Genomic DNA, 17,633 nt, shown 5'->3' with positions numbered 1-17,633 from the left:
TTTCTGGTGGTCACTTTTCGGGCCTCTCTCGGGGTCAGAACTCTCAAGCTCCCTGCCTGCAACAATCTCACAGGACGGGCAGATCTGATTGCAATTGAAATATTCCACTTGAAGAGCTGTTGAATTTTGTTAAAGATGATAAGTGAGTTATAAAGTTGCTTGGAATTTTAAAAAAAATTGTTTCCATTCTCTTCCACGGAGCAAGATTGTCCAGTGCTAGCAATCCACAAATCTACTTTTTCCAGCTCAATGCCCCACAGATAGAGAGCAGGTGTCTGATAAATAATTCCTTTACTGAGGAGGAGGATGGCTTGAGGCTGATGCTGAACATGAGCCAATTCTCACTTTACAAAATAAAGCAATCTCATATGAAAGATTTGTTTATGTATTCCATACTTTGGCTTATGGCTAGTCAGGTCTTTTCTTTCTGAAAGATTATGTTCTTCATGTTTCATTGGAATCAGTGGGACATATAATCAGGACATGAATATTGTTTATTACCTATATCTAAAGAGCCTCTGTGTTTTAAAATTTTTTAAATATACAGTATATATCTATAAACAATAAACCAGGCTATGTTATATTAGGATTGCATCCCTATGTGAGTTTGTGTATCTGTATACCTGCCTGCCAAAATTTATATAGTGCTGCCTTGTGAGGTCTAATTGTGGTATGGACAGCTTTATTTGACAGACAGGAAGTTTCATTATTGTTGTTTTTAAAACTATTTAGAACATTTTGTTTGGCTACGACACTTAAGGTATTTATCTCAAAACTCTTGGAATAAAAGAAATGCATGTTGAAGACTCAACATTCCCATTACAGATTACACAGGTCAACGTTAAAGACATGGAAATGCTCCTAATACATTTGTGAGTCAGCTAGTACTCCAACAAAACTGAGAAAACTATCACAATAATCTTGATTCTTTTACACTTTTTTGTTGTTTAGTCGTTAAGTCATGTCCGACTCTTTGTGACCCCATGGGCCAGAGCATGCCAGGCCAGTGTTGTTACACCAGAACACTAAAAAAAATTACACATACACACACACAACCCAATAGCTCACTGTTTGTTCAAGTGGTGGTAGGAGGGGGAAACCCAGTCGCCAGTCCCACATGTTTTCTACAATTATAACAAATAACAAATGCTTGCAGATGGATTTATTTTAATTATTTGACTTATTTTGTCTCAGGCATTTTTGACAGAGCAAAGGAATGCTTAAGGCATTACATGAAAAGCAGACAGCTGCCTCCCACGTCCAGAACTGTGGTTTTAAAAAAAAGTTGTAGCAAAAGAAAATACCTTCCACTGTTCTTGACTACTATTGAAGCCTTTTATTTCTGTTAAAGATAGCACTGTCATCCCTATCCTTCCTTATATTACATGAGTAAGATAAGAGTTAATGAGTAAAGTTAACTAGTTACTCCAGTGACTGGGACAATGACAAGAACTTGTGCTTTCAGGACCCAAAAAATGCACAACTGGAGTATTAGTCTTTCCTGAAAACATTTCAGTTCTCTTTAATTTAATGCTGCCTACATGACACATCTGTTATGCATACAGCCTCAGTGACTGCAGTTTAATGTAATTTTAGAGCTTCACTGAACATGGAAAGCCCTTACTGCATGTTGAACCAAAAAGTTTCTTGTTAATTGAGTTTGATTCCATTCTGAGTCAGCTTTGTCATTCAGGTTGGGGAGATTTATAGCATAGGGTGGGAACTAGGCTTTCAGAAACTGGCTGTTTCGCCAAGAAGGAGCCATAGGCTATGTTTAGGGTTCCATTATCCCTAGGGAGAGATGAACTCAAAAGGACTTGTTCCCGCAGAGCTTGGAAAGGGGACTTTTGGAATCCCCTTAGCCAGTATAATTTATGCTAGCCAGGAAATTCTGAAAGCTGTCCTCCACAGAGTAATTTTTCTAAGCTTTCGATTTGTGTTACATAAAGAGGCCCTTGACTGTGTGTTTTGAAATACACATCTCTTCCAACAAAGAAACACCATCCTGCATATGTTTTAATATGAGATGGTGCTTATAGGTTCAGGAAACACTCTGAAAAATATCCAGTACAGTATTAAAAAAATAAAACTTCAGTGGCATGAATCTCTGTTAAATCTATGCAAATTAAGGACAGTTTATTTGCATACCTTGTTAGACCCATAAATTAGCAGCAGAGATGGCTTCCATTCTATTCATAATAGAATCATTATATCTGCTTGCTTTCCTTCTCCCATAACCAATTGGCTGACTTCAAGCACTCAGAAGATTTCTCTATGAATTAAGGAGCTTTTGGACTTCTAGTTTGGGGGCTTAATTTCAACCATGAAAGATCCGTGGTCCAGAATATATACAGGAAAAAAAACAGGAGCCTAAATGAGTGAACCACATTTGTATAATCTTTGCCCTTTTATTCCCCTCCCCCAAGGCATTTCTCCTTCCCTGATGAGTGGGCATAGTTTCAGATTTTCCTGCAATCTTCTTTTTCTGAGATGAAGTAGACTGAGCTTATTTTACACTCTCTGCCATCACCTTGGTAACCAGCCACACTCACTCTCATCCTATCCCACATTTTAAGGAAGATATTCTACAATAAAAAATGTATTTCTGACCCCACATTATTCCCTTGTATCTCTCCTGTCCCATATAATAGAGCATATGCATAACAGACTTTATGAGCTTTATAGCATGAGAGAGGCTGGGGAAAAAATTCCCATTTTCAGAAAAATGCATTTGGACTTTACACAGCTATAAATAAGTACAAACTACCCAGCCTCAAAACAGCCTTTTCTACACTGCCAAGTTTCAAATTGGTCCATTTAGCCATTTTCAGAAACTGAGCTATAGAACTTACTGTTCACTCTTCCCCATCATTTCTGGTGATAATTGTGGAATATTATTAACTCAACTCATATTTAACGCAGCACAGTGAGTACACCACTGTAATTCAAATACTAAACAGTGAAAAAAATTGAACTGGTCTGTTCTGTGCTTATTACGTTGCACAAAGTGATATTTAGCATTGGAGACATATTTAAAAGACAGCCCACACAAAGACTTGTGAATAAACAAGAGTGTGGGTTTGAAGGTGTGTGAAAATTTATGTGACCTCACATAAATGCATTTTTCTGTGTCCTCCTTTCTAAGGAACAGTCTTGTCCACATCATTCTAAATCTGTTCTTTTGTCACACTCTGAGGACTGCTAGCCGTTTCTCAATTTTATAAAACGTATCTAGCAAACAGAAAAATATCTATTTAGGATTTGAAAAGTGACTGTATGATATGTATGTATAAGGTGAAGAGGCTCTGACACACCAGTTTCTCACAGTGTTCTTACAGTGATATAATTACCACAAAAACCAATTTTCCACAGAGTGGGTTATCTAGTTTCAGGACTATTTGAAGCAATTTTCTGAACTGGTCTGCATGGGGAAAGCATTGGTGAAATCCCAGCACTGCATGGCCCTAGGAGCTCATATTACTGTTACAGATACCAGTTCATTGGCCTAGGCTGAGCAGGCCTCAACCCATCTAAACCTACATAAAATCCAGATAACATATAGCTTTTGGAAGAAAAGGCTGCAACTTTATTGATTATAGCAGTAGCCCCTGGCTCTATATTCAGGAAATTGGGTCTGCTGCCTAGAGAGATATGAAGGCCTCCTGATGTCCACCACTGACCCCTTCAGAAGACACTGGTGCCACCAGAAATGGCAGTCCTCTGGAGACCATATAGATGTACATCACCTGAGGGTGGGGCGGAGTCACTGAGGCTCTAGAATAGACCACACTGTGGTCTTACCCCAGCTCACCCATAAAGGGATCCCTTTAACAACCAAGTCAGGCAGACTTCTGCTTGCTGCCCTCATACCATCTGGATCCAGCCCCAATGCCCCAAACCAGCAAGGTGCAAACGGGCCAGGGCAATCTCCCTGACCCCTTTATGTCTGGCAGACAAATTGGATTGAATCCTGCCCTCCACAGCCCACTTGCTGAAAGTTCTAATTGGAAATTTCCCACTGGCCAATGAAAGCTGTCAGGGCAAAAAATATTTCCATGCTGGCCAACAGGAAGTTGGTGGAGAAACTTTCACATTGTCCTCTTGTCCATGCTGACTCCAGCCCCTTTCACATCTCAACACCAGTCTGGGGACTGCTGTTCCGGTAACAAATAGGGAGCTCCCAGATAAATCAGGGTCTCCCTGTTAGGTTCAGCTGACTTATAAATCCGATTAATCTGAAAACACCTGCAACTACAATAATTGTAGGACCATATGAGCTGGACCTTTGACAACTTACGATTCTTATTAGAGATGGGCATGAACCGCCACAATGAGGTTCGCGTTGCTGGTTCATTGGTGTCCACAAACAATGCCATTTTTTTAAAAAAATGAACCAGTTTGTGATTTGTTCAGTTTGGGCCCATCTCGAAATGAAGAGGGGCTTTCTGTGTAACCCCTCTTCATGAGTTTCCCAAGCCAAACACTCTCTTCATGGGCCCCAGCACCTACCTTACTCACTCCAGGATCCCTCTTCCACTGCTGCACTGTCCAGATGACTAGGACCATAAGCTTCCTGGGCTTACTTCCTGTCCCAGTGGTTCCTGAGAGGCTTAGGGTATAGTGGGAAGTCTAGCTCTTTGAGAATTTCCTATATATAACCCAACCAGCAGCAAAACTTTACTTCCCACCAAGCAAGGTTCCCTCTAAGCCAGGCAAGATGCTCGTAATAGAAGCCCTAACCCCAAAATAAGCTCCAGCTAAGTGAAACCCCACCCTCCACCATTGTGCAGTAACCAGAAGATGATGACATGGCTGTATTTGAATATATGTACAGTAGATTGTTGTACATAAAAAAAATTAAACATCTCCCGAAAATAAGCAAGTTACTGGAGTAAAAATTTAATATAAGACCCTGTCTTGTTGTCTGGGAAACACGGTATATGGGCAGCAACAACAGCAGCAGTGTTGAAGGGAGGAGGAGGCCTGGAGTGAGTAAGGTAGGTCCTTGGGGCCATGAAGGGGGGCTTTCGGGGGGGGGATGAAGCAAAACAAAATGCCAAGGATGAAAAAGTCCAGCATTGTGTTTCACTTTGTGAAAGCACAATTCCTCAAACTGCCCACAAAACTAGCCATGAAACAGCCCAGTTCGTGGGCTTTTTGTTGCTGCTGCTGCTGTCCTCTAGATAAGAGTCCCCAACCCCCTGTCCATGGTACCGGGCCATGGCCTTGGCAGGACCGGGCCATAGAGACAGATCTCCTGCCTCCTCATGCACGGCCTGCCCCCCTGCACCACGGGTGCCCTGCACATCCCCGAGCGCACCCTGCCCATCCGTGCATGCACACAAGCATGGCTCTCCCACCCACGAGTGCACCCCACCCCCCCATGCATGGACCCCGCCCCTCCAATCAGTCTGCTGTTTAGAAAAGGTTGGGGACCACTTGTCTGGATCTTTTGTACCACACCTCCCACCTCCTCAGCCTGCATAGCCAATGGTGAGTGACAATAGAAGCTGAAATCCTAGTCACCAGGTTATGGGAGGCTGATGTATACTGTTGTTTTTGTTTAATTACCATATTTTCCCTGTGTATAAGACACCCCCATGTAAAAGGCACCCCCACTTTTCTAACCCAAAATTAAGAAATCTAAGTGGGACTTAGCAAATGTAGGGTAAAAAGGATCAAAGCCCTGCAGGATCACTTTGATCCCCGCTTTCCCCTCCATTTGTTTTTTTCTCCTAAGCTTACTTCTGAGTATAAGACGACCCTCAATTTTTAGTCTATAAATTTTAGACAAAAGTATAGTCTTATACATGGAGAAATACGGTATTTTGCAAAAGCTCTTCTTTTGAGTTGTCCTTTTGATCTACCCATGTACCACTACCCAGCATATCAAGAGCATCCACAGAGCTGAAATATTTGTCGCCAGGGTTTTCCTTACAGGACGGTGGATATTCAGTTGTTCAGGGAGTTTTAAAGAAAAATACAAAATGTGAGGTCTATAGCATTAAGCTTTGCATATAAGTAAGAAATCTCACTAGAACTAACTATAGATTGATAAATCTTAAGATTAAAGACAGGTTTGTTTTATTAGACCTGAACCATATACTAGAATAGCTACAGTGCTCAAGAAGGTTGAAGAATAGTCAGACCATGTAAGAAGGCTATTCCTCTGTAACTGTAGAACCCTGGCTGTGAAATAAAGGGAAATGGCAATCATGCCACTGTACAATGTTGAATGATTTTCAGATAACAATGTTCTTATTTTATTCTTCTTTTGACAGTGATTGGCACAAAGCTAATTACATGTGTAAAGCGTGGCGAGGAAAATCAGAAGACGGCTAAAGCCCAGCCATGTCTCCAGAGCGGCATACAATTTCAGTTCTTCATGGGAGCTACAAGACACTGGTATGCCTCTTAATTTTCACCATGCATGTATGCTGTTGCAGTGCCTCTGGGATGTGTCCTCCAGCTTGCATCTGTGCCAGTGATATTGTAAGCTGCACCAGCAAGAATCTCTCAAGGGTGCCGCCAACACTCTTCAAGCACATAAAAAGACTGGACCTCAGCCATAACCACATTGGGATTTTGGATCACGACTGGATGCCTGTTCTGTTGGAGAAGCTGAACACCTTGATTGTTAGTCATAACAGTATTTCTAGCATTTCCACAGGAAGCTTTTCAATGACGCCAGATGTCAAATACCTAGACTTGTCGTCCAACAGCTTGAGGTCTTTAGGTAGCCCCGTCTTTCAGGAGCTGAGAGCGCTTGAAGTTCTGCTGCTTTATAACAACCATATTGCACAGATTGATTCTGCCGCTTTTGGAGGGATCCACAAATTGCAGAAACTGTATTTGAGCTACAATTCTCTTACGCACTTCCCAATAGATTTGTACATTGGGAAGTTCAAACTCTCCGAACTTGTGCTTTTAGATGTTGCTTACAATCGAATCCACTCAATCCCCATTAACTACATGAGCTTAGTGCCAGCCAGCCATCTGAGTGGAATTTATCTTCATGGGAATCCATTTTATTGTGACTGCACTCTTTACTCCATGCTGAGCTTTTGGCACCTCCGGCACTTCAGCTCAGTGGATGATTTCAAGACTGAGTACACGTGCATTTTGCGGTCAGACCCCAGAGGCTCCAGTAAATTGCCTTTATTGCATGATAACTATTTGAATTGCTCAGAAAGCACCATCAATGGTTCTTTCCATGCATTTGGGTTTATTCATGAAGCCCAAGTGGGGGAGAGGCTGATTGTGCCCTGCGACACAAAAATCAGTGATGCAGGCACCCACTTCATTTGGATCAGCCCAGACAATGAGCTCCTGGAGCCTGGCAAGGCCACGGACCACTTCAGAGTGTTTCACAATGGGAGTCTGGAAATAGATGAGGCTCAGTATGAGGATGCTGGCATTTATTCCTGTGTTGCAATAAATAAGAGGAGACTGTTGAATGAAACAATTGAGGTGAGGATAAATGTAAGCAATTTCACTGTGGACCGGTCTCACTCATATGAGACATTCAACACTGCTTTCACTACCCTCGCGGCTTGCGTAGCCAGTATTATTTTGGTACTGCTTTACCTCTACCTGACACCATGCCCTTGCCGATGCAAGTCAAAGAGAAGGAAAAGGCAGCTGAACCAAAGTAACATGCCCCATGCATCCATATTAACCTCCAGTTCACCCCTTGAACTTCCAGCTGATGAAAAAAAGGCCAGCAGTGGCAAGCGGGTTGTGTTTCTTGAACCTGTGAAGGAGCCAAAACTAGGACAGAATGGGAAAGTCAGAATGTTTCCCAATGAGAACATCATTGCAGAAAGTATTTTGAAAAGTCCACGAACAAAATCGGACTCAGATTCTGTGAACTCGGTCTTCTCAGACACGCCTTTCGTGCCGTCCTCGTAGTCTGTGTGGCCTGTTTTCTCGTTGTTTGGTTTAACTTAGCAGCTACCCTGCCTTTAGCGAATATTAGAAAGAAACTGTGTGTAGAGGAAGGAGAGAATGGGAAATATTCAAATTAAAAAACGGGGTGTGAGAAATTTTCAGAGAAGTTACTGTAATTAAACTCAGGTGTATTTTTCTCTGAGTAATGGATGAGAACATGCAAATGTGTAGTAAGTGTGACATTAATACTGAGGAGGGGAGCCCTTTGCTATGTGGCATGTAGCTCTCTCTTACAGGTATATGCTGCTTTCATTTTAATCTTTCTTGCTTAAGGTTATGGGAATGCATTATGAGAGGACACGTTCACGTTCTCCTCCCATACTTGACAATGGAGGAGAACCTTTTATCAAATTAGACTTCTAGCTGTTTGCCTGTCTGGAATTAGAGCTTGGGAAATAACACTTTGTGGATATCCAACTTCCAGAATCCCCTAGCCAGCCAGGCTACCGGCGAGCTGCATTAAAAAAAATCTTTTCCAATCTCTTTCTAAAAGTGAAGTAATTATGATATCAGGGACCAAAACCTTAATCAATATGCTCCTAGGTTTTGGAGTGAAAGAAAGAAATAGCCATTTATTCAGCTTCTAGTTTCTGCCTGGAGGCACTGAGCACATAAAAGAAACAGATGAAGTTACAAGCCACACTATTCCAAAATGAGTTTTACATAAATTATGAAATAGAGTTTGAATGGTTCCCCCCCCCTTTTGTATACCGGAATTTTAATAGCCAGAAAAAGAATGTATGATTACTTGGTATATGAACACTTTTACTAACCTTGGCACAAAACTTTATGATCTGTAAACCACTTAAGCCTCAAAGGCTTTTATTCCAAGAGGGACAGCGTACATTGCTCCTGTTAAGAAATCCAGAGTAGATTGATGTCAGCAGAAATGGTTTTCCCACCCGTGCACAGTACTGGGAAAAGCTGTACCTTTGGAATCTCTGCCTTCTTAATCGTTCTTAAAGGGACAATAGCCATGTTGCTTCTGGAGTATGGCCACTTCAGCCTATCTGTTTGTACTGAAATTTGTGCATGTGATCTGTGGCTTGAGCAGAAGACACTGTAAAACAAAACAGAGAATAGTTTTATAAAGCAGCCAATTTTTTTTGCAATCAGATGATCTGCTTAAAAGCTACTGCACTTTGAACATTTTTCCTAACCTAATGAGAGCCATAGTTGAAACCATCAAGCCCAAATTGACTAACCCTAATGCAACCTGGGTTTCTGATCGTTAGCAACAATATGGTTTACATGGCTGGACTTTGCCTGCTGTGGCTGACAGTGGAAGCTGGTTGCCGGTAGTTTGTTGAATTGCAGCCTTATCTAAAAGATTTGAAATGGTTCAGCTCCTTTTTCATTATTTAGGGCAATGATACAGAGTCATGAAAAAGAGAAAATGATTTAATGAAATGCACTTTTTGTAATTTGGTGTCAAGAGTGTCAATGAAATACTCATCTCCAGACAGATCCGTTTCAGCACTGTACATCTTCGGCACACGGTTTACATTACAAAACGAGGTTGCAAATGAAAAAAAAATGCTATGCTATTCCCTGGAAACAAAGCTCCCAATGTGTTGAGCATTGCTTGTACTATTCACGCTCAGATTAAACAGGTATGAGTCTGCTGCAAAAGCACACAGACTGACCTGTGTTGCCATGGCTTCAGAAATATCCTGTACTTAGATAAGGCAGAGAAGCTGGGCTGTTGCTGCTGTTTCTCAGCTGCAGTCTTCTCATGGATGTTGGTGTTGAATATTAATTGTACAGAGAAGAGAAAAGGAGCAGATACCTCCATGTCTTTGGCCAACAAATCCCATCAGTCCTAGTCACTGTAGCCACTGATGCCACAACTAATGAGAGTTGTATTCCAACAGTTAGAAGGATCACATCTTCCCCACCCTTGACATCTACAGTAGTTCACTGTGGTGAGTGAAATGCTTTCAGATTTCTTCTCCATCTTGCCACTTTCCTCCCCTCTGCCATGGGCCAGTTTTATGCCATACATTCTGGCTACATCTGACAACTGTAGCTACAGCTGGCCAGAAAAGGAGAAAATATTTTTCAGATAACAACTCCCGGCATCAAGCTGAAATGTTGTTGTCAGAAAAAAATAACTTTTCCTATGACGTAAGCCAGCATAGTTTCACCACTACGGGACTCCTCCTCGGCCCTGGTGTTTAGGGTCGGTGCCATTGCAATAGCCGTGTGTCACTCGTTGTCAGAGGTCATTGTTTGATCCAAGCCCTTGAAGCCCTTGCTTGCTAGTATAATTGTTTGTGAGCTCAAGGGCATTCAGTCCACTATAGGATTGTTGTAATTAAAATGTCATCTCCCTGTAGTCAATTGAGGCAGCTTCCTTTCCTGCAAATGACAGCAGTTTCCCTTACAGAGGTCTGACCCTAGTGAATGAGATTAAGAACTACTTGTGCAGTAGAACAGCCTTGCAATTCTGTGGTACACACACATATATAGTTTTAACATCTCTGTTCCTTGAAAATTCATGTGATCATATAATTCTTGATTAATAAAGTACCTTGAATTAACCTTTTTACTTACTCCAGTCTCTGATTTGGTGATACAATCAATGGATTAAACAGAGGCGAAAGGAAATGGGAAAACATGCATTTGGTATAAATAAGATTTTGTGTACTGTCTGTTTTCAAGCACATTTATTATCTTGGCCATGGAAATCTAAGCAGAATTGGTAGGCTGTTGCCGAAGCTGGCTGCCATCATGACTGAAGCTGAAATGGTCAACCCAGAGATGTAAGTCAATCATACTTTCTATATCAGTTGCAAATACAATAAAATGCAACAGATTCATACACTTTCGGGGGGGGGGGTTATTTGCACAGCAGCAGAATATCATCAAAGAGGAGACGAGGTAGGACATCTTGGCAGAGAATTCTAGAGTCTAGAGCCCTATTCAGTCATTATTAAATCGGGTACTCATATAATGAGTGGAAGGGAACACACTAGTCCTGCGTCCCTCTGTTTCTGGTTTTATCCTTCTCTTAAATGGTGAGCCTGAACATGAGACCCTGTGCAGTCGGTGGGGGCTCTGCAGATGGATCATGAAAAATCAGCATTCTAGATGTCTTGGAGAACCCCCACAGATAGAGTGGCCTGCCCTCTTTAGCCTTGTTGCCCTCCACACGTTGGACAGCAACAATACCAGACGTGGGGGCAGGAGGCAGGGCTAGTACAGTCGTTCTGTCCCTAATAATAATTTGTTGTTAGGTGCCATCATCAAGCTGGAACCCACTTAGACCCTAATAGGGCTTTCAAGGTAAGTAAGAGATTTAAGGAGCAGATTTATCAATTCCACACCCCCAATGAGTTTCCATGACTGAGCAGGGATTTGAACGAAAGCCTCCTGACTCCTAGTCTATCACTCTATCCCCTACACACCACACTGGATATCCCCTGGTGAGTGTAACGGCTTTAATAATTAATGAATGGGGCACAGGTGTGACCAGACTTTCTTATGTCCAAACAAAGCACAAAGCCATTCAGATTGTGATGCAATGTGCAAAAGAATGCTTCCATTGATAACTGGTTTGCATGGAAGGAGTTTGCTTGTTGTGTTAAAGGAGCTACCAGTAATTCTTTTTTAACAATCCTTTTTGTTTAAGCAGCTATTTAGTTGCCCCAGAAGTATCCAGCAAAGGATAAAGAATGTCACTGTGTTGATTTTCCTCACTGTTCTGAATATATAGTGCTGCCAAGAATGGAGGAACACATAGCATCTCACTGTACATGCTTCATACTTGGTCCACATGTCCACTGAAACTTTGAACAACGATATGAATGAAAGAGCTTATTCACCCTCTTCTCTCATTTTCTGAAACCAAAAATGCTAGTCCAGCAACCTAACAAGGAGAGGGGAGGGCTCAGAATAAAAGTGCACCTTTCTGGATCAACCGAAAATATGATTCTGCCAAATGTGAGCATATAAATTTGTGGCAATCAGTATAAATGTTTATATAAAATGCTTGAAAAGTTACTAATTTTTAAAGAAATCTGGTGCAAACATGTGTTTTTGACATGGTAAAAAAAATACAAAAAGCTTTGATAATTTTATTTTTCCACTTCTGTATTTCAAAGGGGTTAGTGCTTCATAGGACTTTTAAAGCAAAGGCCATAATGTAGTTGCTGAGATTTAGGATGAACCCCTTAGGAAGATGAGTCAGTATTTTAGGTATCGGCTATACTGTGTGGTACATCATCCTTCTATCCCATGGTAAACCCTATTCATGTGTTCAGTAAAGGATTGATTTTAATCCAAGAGAACAAGAACTAGGCCACCCCTGCTCTCCTTCGTTTTGATGTCTGACTCTGCTGCTTGAAAAGCTAAATCTGAAGATGAGAGCCTTGTGTATGTGTGAAGTATCTTCCATCTGATCCAGGAGCTCTGATTTTCCTGATTTTCTAGCCACTTCTATTTGAGGAGCTTCCCCAAACAGAAGTGGCCAGCCTCTTCAGGTTTAACTCTCGATGTGTGACAGCTAAAGTTGAGAGGGCTAGCCTGCTCTATCTCCTCCCAGGTGAAGATGAACCTTTATATTGAATGCCTAAACTGGGCTCTTGTGTGCAACAAATGACTGTCTGGAGGAATGCCAGTGCCATTATTTAATCTTAGATTATCAGTTGAGGATCTTCACACTGTTCTCTCCTGGATGGAAATGAAGTGACAACCAGAAAGTGGGTTTACTCCAGTTGGGACTGATGACCGGATTTCATCCAAAACAAGAGTATAAAACCACACAAGAACCATTTCTGGTGAGGGATGACCCAGCATCATTTTAAACAATACAACATTTTCTCTGAGGTAGTTGCCGGGAAAATCCTGAGGTCCACAGAGCACACATGCCCGTCGCTGAACTTGGAGAGCCACCTGATGCCAAGCACTAAAAAACAACAACCCTATTTTCCCCCTAAACTGAAACAGTAACAAGAAGCAATGCCACCTTCCATGTGCAAACCAGCGCCATGGAGAGCAATTTCACAATTTGTTTGGCTGATCTTAAGGTATTCTCAGTGACTTCCAGTGTTGAAAAAGCCACCACCCCATCCAAATAGCTGAGCCCTAGAGGCACAAAGGGACTTACGGAGTACATTTTTAAAAGAACAATAACAACTAAATATGATGGGGATTTTGGGGAACTGCACTGGGGTTGTGGAGGTTGGCCACAGTTTTAATATAATAACAAGAAAACTCTTCAAACCAACTCACCAGTTAATGAAGAAATTGCTACTGACCTTCAAGGGAACATTAAGAAATCTTTGCAGAAGTAGGGAGTTATTTTTGTTTGCCTTTTAAATTGAAGGAGGAGGTTAAGAAAGATGCAGGATTTACTGCTGCCTGCCATCTGTGCATGGACAAATTGGACTGTACAAAGAGGAAACGAATTACTGTACAGAAGGAACATTTTGTAATAAAGCCTGGGCAACCGGTGGCAATAGCAATGTTTTAAGTCGAAAGAGTTTATCCTCTCTGTCAAGCTGGGCTTCTTTTAGGCAAAAAAACCGCCACCACTTTGGACGAGTTCTGACACAATAAACCCAAGAAAGACCCATTAAAAATTCTAGCCATTTCATTCCAGCTTGTGTCTAATGAAGTTATTTCTTTGTTTGGAGCAAACGTACATTTTAATGCACGGCAAATGAGAGTTGTAGGTACAGGAATGTTGATCATTTTAAATAATTAAATACTAGTGAGAAACTCCCAAGCAGCATCAATAGCCATGTCGACTCTTGCTTTAGTCCAGTTTGGATAACTAAAAATTAATTTGGAAAGCAGTCCCTAGTAATAAATAAATTGCTCTGACTGTATTGAACTGCAAGTTTATAGGAAAGTAGTTTTGGTGGCCCCTTCTTAGATGCACACCTTAATGCAGTGAGGAGGTCTGAGTGTGTCAGGTAAAATGAGAACAATGCTGTCAGGAGGCCAGACACCACCTTAAGCCGGGGTCACCAAGGTGGAATGGTCATGACTGAGATGCCAAACTAAGAGGCATCAGAAGTAATGGCCACATCAGCAGAAGAGAATGGGTAGTTCCAATGATGATGGGGGCAAAGAAGTTTTTGGAGGGCAGCTACTGAGCAGCAATGGTAGCTGAAGGTGACTCTGGAAGACTGTCCTTCATAAACAACGATAGTGTCATTCAAGCTAGCGTTGATTAGTACTACATAGAAGGAAGCAATAGTAAACCACTGCTGAACCTTTCTTATCTTGAAAACCCTATGATGAGACAGTCCAAAATGAAACAAGAGACAGTGCTGGAAGATGAGACCCCCAGGTCAAAAAGCACTCTCCATCAGCTGCTGGGGAAGAGAAAAGAGCAAGTACAAATAGCGCTGTCACTAACAACACAACAAGGTTAAAGCTGAAAGGACATCTAGTGGCTCACATGTACAGAGATGAAAAATAGTTTAGTGTTTCACAACATGCACAACTGGAACTTGGAAAGTAAGAATTATGAATCAAGGCAAACTGGAAACTGTAAAGCAAGAAATGGAATGTTTCATTATTGCAATGTTTGATAACAGTGAATAAAGTGAACTGGAATGGGACATTTTCAGTCAGACAACTACACAGTGTTTTACTCTGGAAATGAAATACTCAGAAGAAATGAATGTTGTGTCCACTCAGTGTCCTTTGTTTATTTTCCCTAAACACAAGTCCACCCTCTGGATGCACTTCTTCACTTCACGCTGCCACCAGGTATTATTCCCTCAATACCAAATAGATAGATCTTAGACACGTGCTGCCAATCCAACAGATTTAATGATCTTATCGTTGTTATGCAAATCACAGGAGAAAAATCACAGATGTTCAGGATTATTTATTAAATATCATTTGCTTTCACGTTGGTTTCTATGCGTATTTATTCACTGATACAATATGCTTTGATTATCTATATATTCTCTACATTTTTGAACTCTTTCTTCTTCTCTCTAGCATTCCAACTTTCCATCTCTGTCTTACTTTCTCAGTTCAATCTCATAACTCACTCTCTCTTCACTTCCCTATCTCCAACCTTTTTTCTCCAACTCTCCTCTCTTAACTGTCTAACCAACTGTCTAACTGTTATCTTGGTTCTGCCCCTCCTGTCCTCTCATAGGCTCCTGCCCTTGAGCTCCCCATGATGGACAGGCGTGATGTGGGGGTTCCACCACAGTGAAGTTTCTCAATACTGAGGCAAGATGTTGCACAGGCAGTTAGGGGTTATAATGCAAGACCTGACTAAATAATATCCATCAAATTCCTGGGGAAAGCAATCAACATAACCATCATTAAAATTTGTTTTCCAACTAGATGCTGAAGAAGATGAAATTGAATGCCTTTGTGCTAGTATCGAAGAAGAAACTGATCACTCACCAAAACAAGACAAGTTTATAATCAGAGGTGACTGCAACACAAAAGTAGTAAATAAAGAAGAAAATGTCATAGGAAATTTTATCTAGGGGTCAGAAATTAACCAGGAGTTCTGTGAAGCCAACAATCTGTTTATTACAAATACATGCTTCAAGCAACTGAACAGACAATTGTACATGTGGACATAGGCCAATACAGAAATTAAATAGATTGTGTAATTGGAAGCAGGAGGTGGAGAAGCTGTATTCTCTCTGCCAAAACAAGATCAGGAGCAGACTGTCGTACTGATTATGAACTGTTTATGTAAAATATAAAAGTAAAGCTGATGTAGAGGTCTAAAAGAATCCTGGTGCTGAAATATAATTTAAACAATGTTTCTAAAGAATTTCAAATTCACCAAGAGACCAGATTTTCATTAGTAAACTCAATTGACCAAGAAGAAGAAGAACTGTGGATTGAAACCACAGATATTATTAGGAAAGAATGTAAAAAGACAATTTCTGTAGTTAAAAAGAAAAGAAAATCCTGGAGGGATGTCGGAAGAAAACTTAAAATTGTTAAGGATAGGTGAGAAGCAAAAGTAAAAGGTGATAAGTAGGATAAGGATCCTAAATGCAGCTTTTCAGTGACTGTCATATAGAGGAAATGAGAGCTATTGCAATAACCAATGCAACAAAAGAGAGAACAGCAAAAGAAGAGAAATAAGATAACTCTTCCAAAAGATCCAAGAAATCAAAGAGCAATTTAAGCCTAGATTAGCTGAAAGACCAACAGAGAAGGTGCAAACAGTACACCGAAGCCAATACAGAACAGATAAAAAGAGGAAAGCTTCCATTGAAGATGAATGTATGATGAAGACCCTGTAATTCTAGTAAATGAAGAGAACACTGTTCTGAAACCACTGGAAAGAAATAAATTGCCAGGAGTAAATAAATACCAATAGAATTATGTCAAGCCATAGAGACTGGATCTGTGAAAATCCTAACAAGAATATGCCAACAAATTAAAAAAATGGCCCAAAGACTGGAAATGCTCAATACGCATTTCAGCCCTAAGAAACGAGATTTCAAGGAGTGTAGTAACTATAGAACTATTGCTCTAATTTCTCATGCAAACAAAGTAATGCTCAAAGTGTTGCAACAAAGGTTTTTACCTTCCGTGGAGTGAGAAATGCCTGATATTGTGAGACTTCGGAAGCTTGTATATGATTCTGTACCTTTGTTGGTTTGTGTGCTGACTTTTTTGTTGGCCTAGCAGAGGTAAAAGCCTAATCCAGTTTGAATTTTGAATTCTGTTTATTAGTCATCCATCATAGCTGCCTCTGCACTATGCATTGCAAACATACCTTATCTGAACACATACACCCTGATAGACCATGTTCAGTAAACACTCACATATGTTCTTTTCAAACAGAATTCTTCCTCTCCAGGGCTAAGCTCTGATAAATCTAGACCTGGCAATTTACAGCAGAACCCAGGTGTTCTAGTAGCTACTGTCTCGCAATCCTCCGTCCTCATTCATTCCAGGACAAATTTTTCATTGTCTTTAACATTGGTCCCTCTTCCTGCTGTTAAGGAAAAATAAATCGATGAGAAGGCACAAGAACGCTCCATTGATTAAATATATATATGAGGCATTTCGTTTCCCCATAATACAACAGCAGCAGCAATAAGAAGAAAAGATTGGACAGCCCATCTAAATCATGCAAGGGTGGCAATGTAGCATGGCGTTCATAACAAGCTGATTTGCCAGTTAGACCAGCTGAATTCACCACAAATGAAATCAGGAACTAAAATCTATGCCATTTGCTGTTTAACTGTATACAGTATTTACCAATTTGGTATTAAGGCGGCGGGGGACTCAATGATTAATACTGTCTCTTAGCCGTTGCTTTTAAATCAGGTGTCATACAGATTCCTGACTCTCCTACAGATACTGTTGCCACACAGTGCTGTGAAATTGCCCTTTTGAAAGATGGCTATGATCTCTGTGTGGCACCCTTCTGAAAGCAAATGACTTTAATTTTGAAACAAACCCTTTCTAAAATTCCACTAGCTGTTTGTTTACAATGTACACAAAGCCTGTATTTCCCAAATGTCCATTCATGTGAAAAGGGCCAACCCTAAGAAGGGATGGAGCTAAAAACTCCATAAATAATTGCCAGTGTGCAAACCCCGTGCTGGCATCTGAGACATCAGAAAGAATTCAAGCAGTTCTGCCGATGACCTACACTCTGGTATCAGCTCGACTTACTTTCTTTGTACTTTTTAAATCAACTCTTGTGAGTCATGACAGCAGCTCTC

General features: G+C 40.9%; 1 protein-coding gene across 1 annotated transcript in view; it reads left to right on the top strand.

Moving 5' to 3' along the window:
* Nucleotides 1-10,493, top strand: part of AMIGO2 (adhesion molecule with Ig like domain 2) — a 34,771-nt gene extending 24,278 nt beyond the window's left edge. The window contains exon 2 of the mRNA XM_020795545.3: nt 6,282-10,493. Coding sequence (XP_020651204.2) covers nt 6,352-7,911 — 1,560 coding nt within the window. The 5' untranslated portion in view covers nt 6,282-6,351 and the 3' untranslated portion in view covers nt 7,912-10,493. The remainder of the gene's footprint in view (nt 1-6,281) is intronic.
* Nucleotides 10,494-17,633: the final 7,140 nt, after the last annotated feature.

Source organism: Pogona vitticeps, chromosome 5 (genome assembly GCF_051106095.1).
Source record: "Pogona vitticeps strain Pit_001003342236 chromosome 5, PviZW2.1, whole genome shotgun sequence".
In the NCBI taxonomy this organism is placed as follows: Eukaryota; Metazoa; Chordata; class Lepidosauria; order Squamata; family Agamidae; genus Pogona; species Pogona vitticeps.
This window is presented reverse-complemented; position numbering and strand designations above follow the sequence as displayed.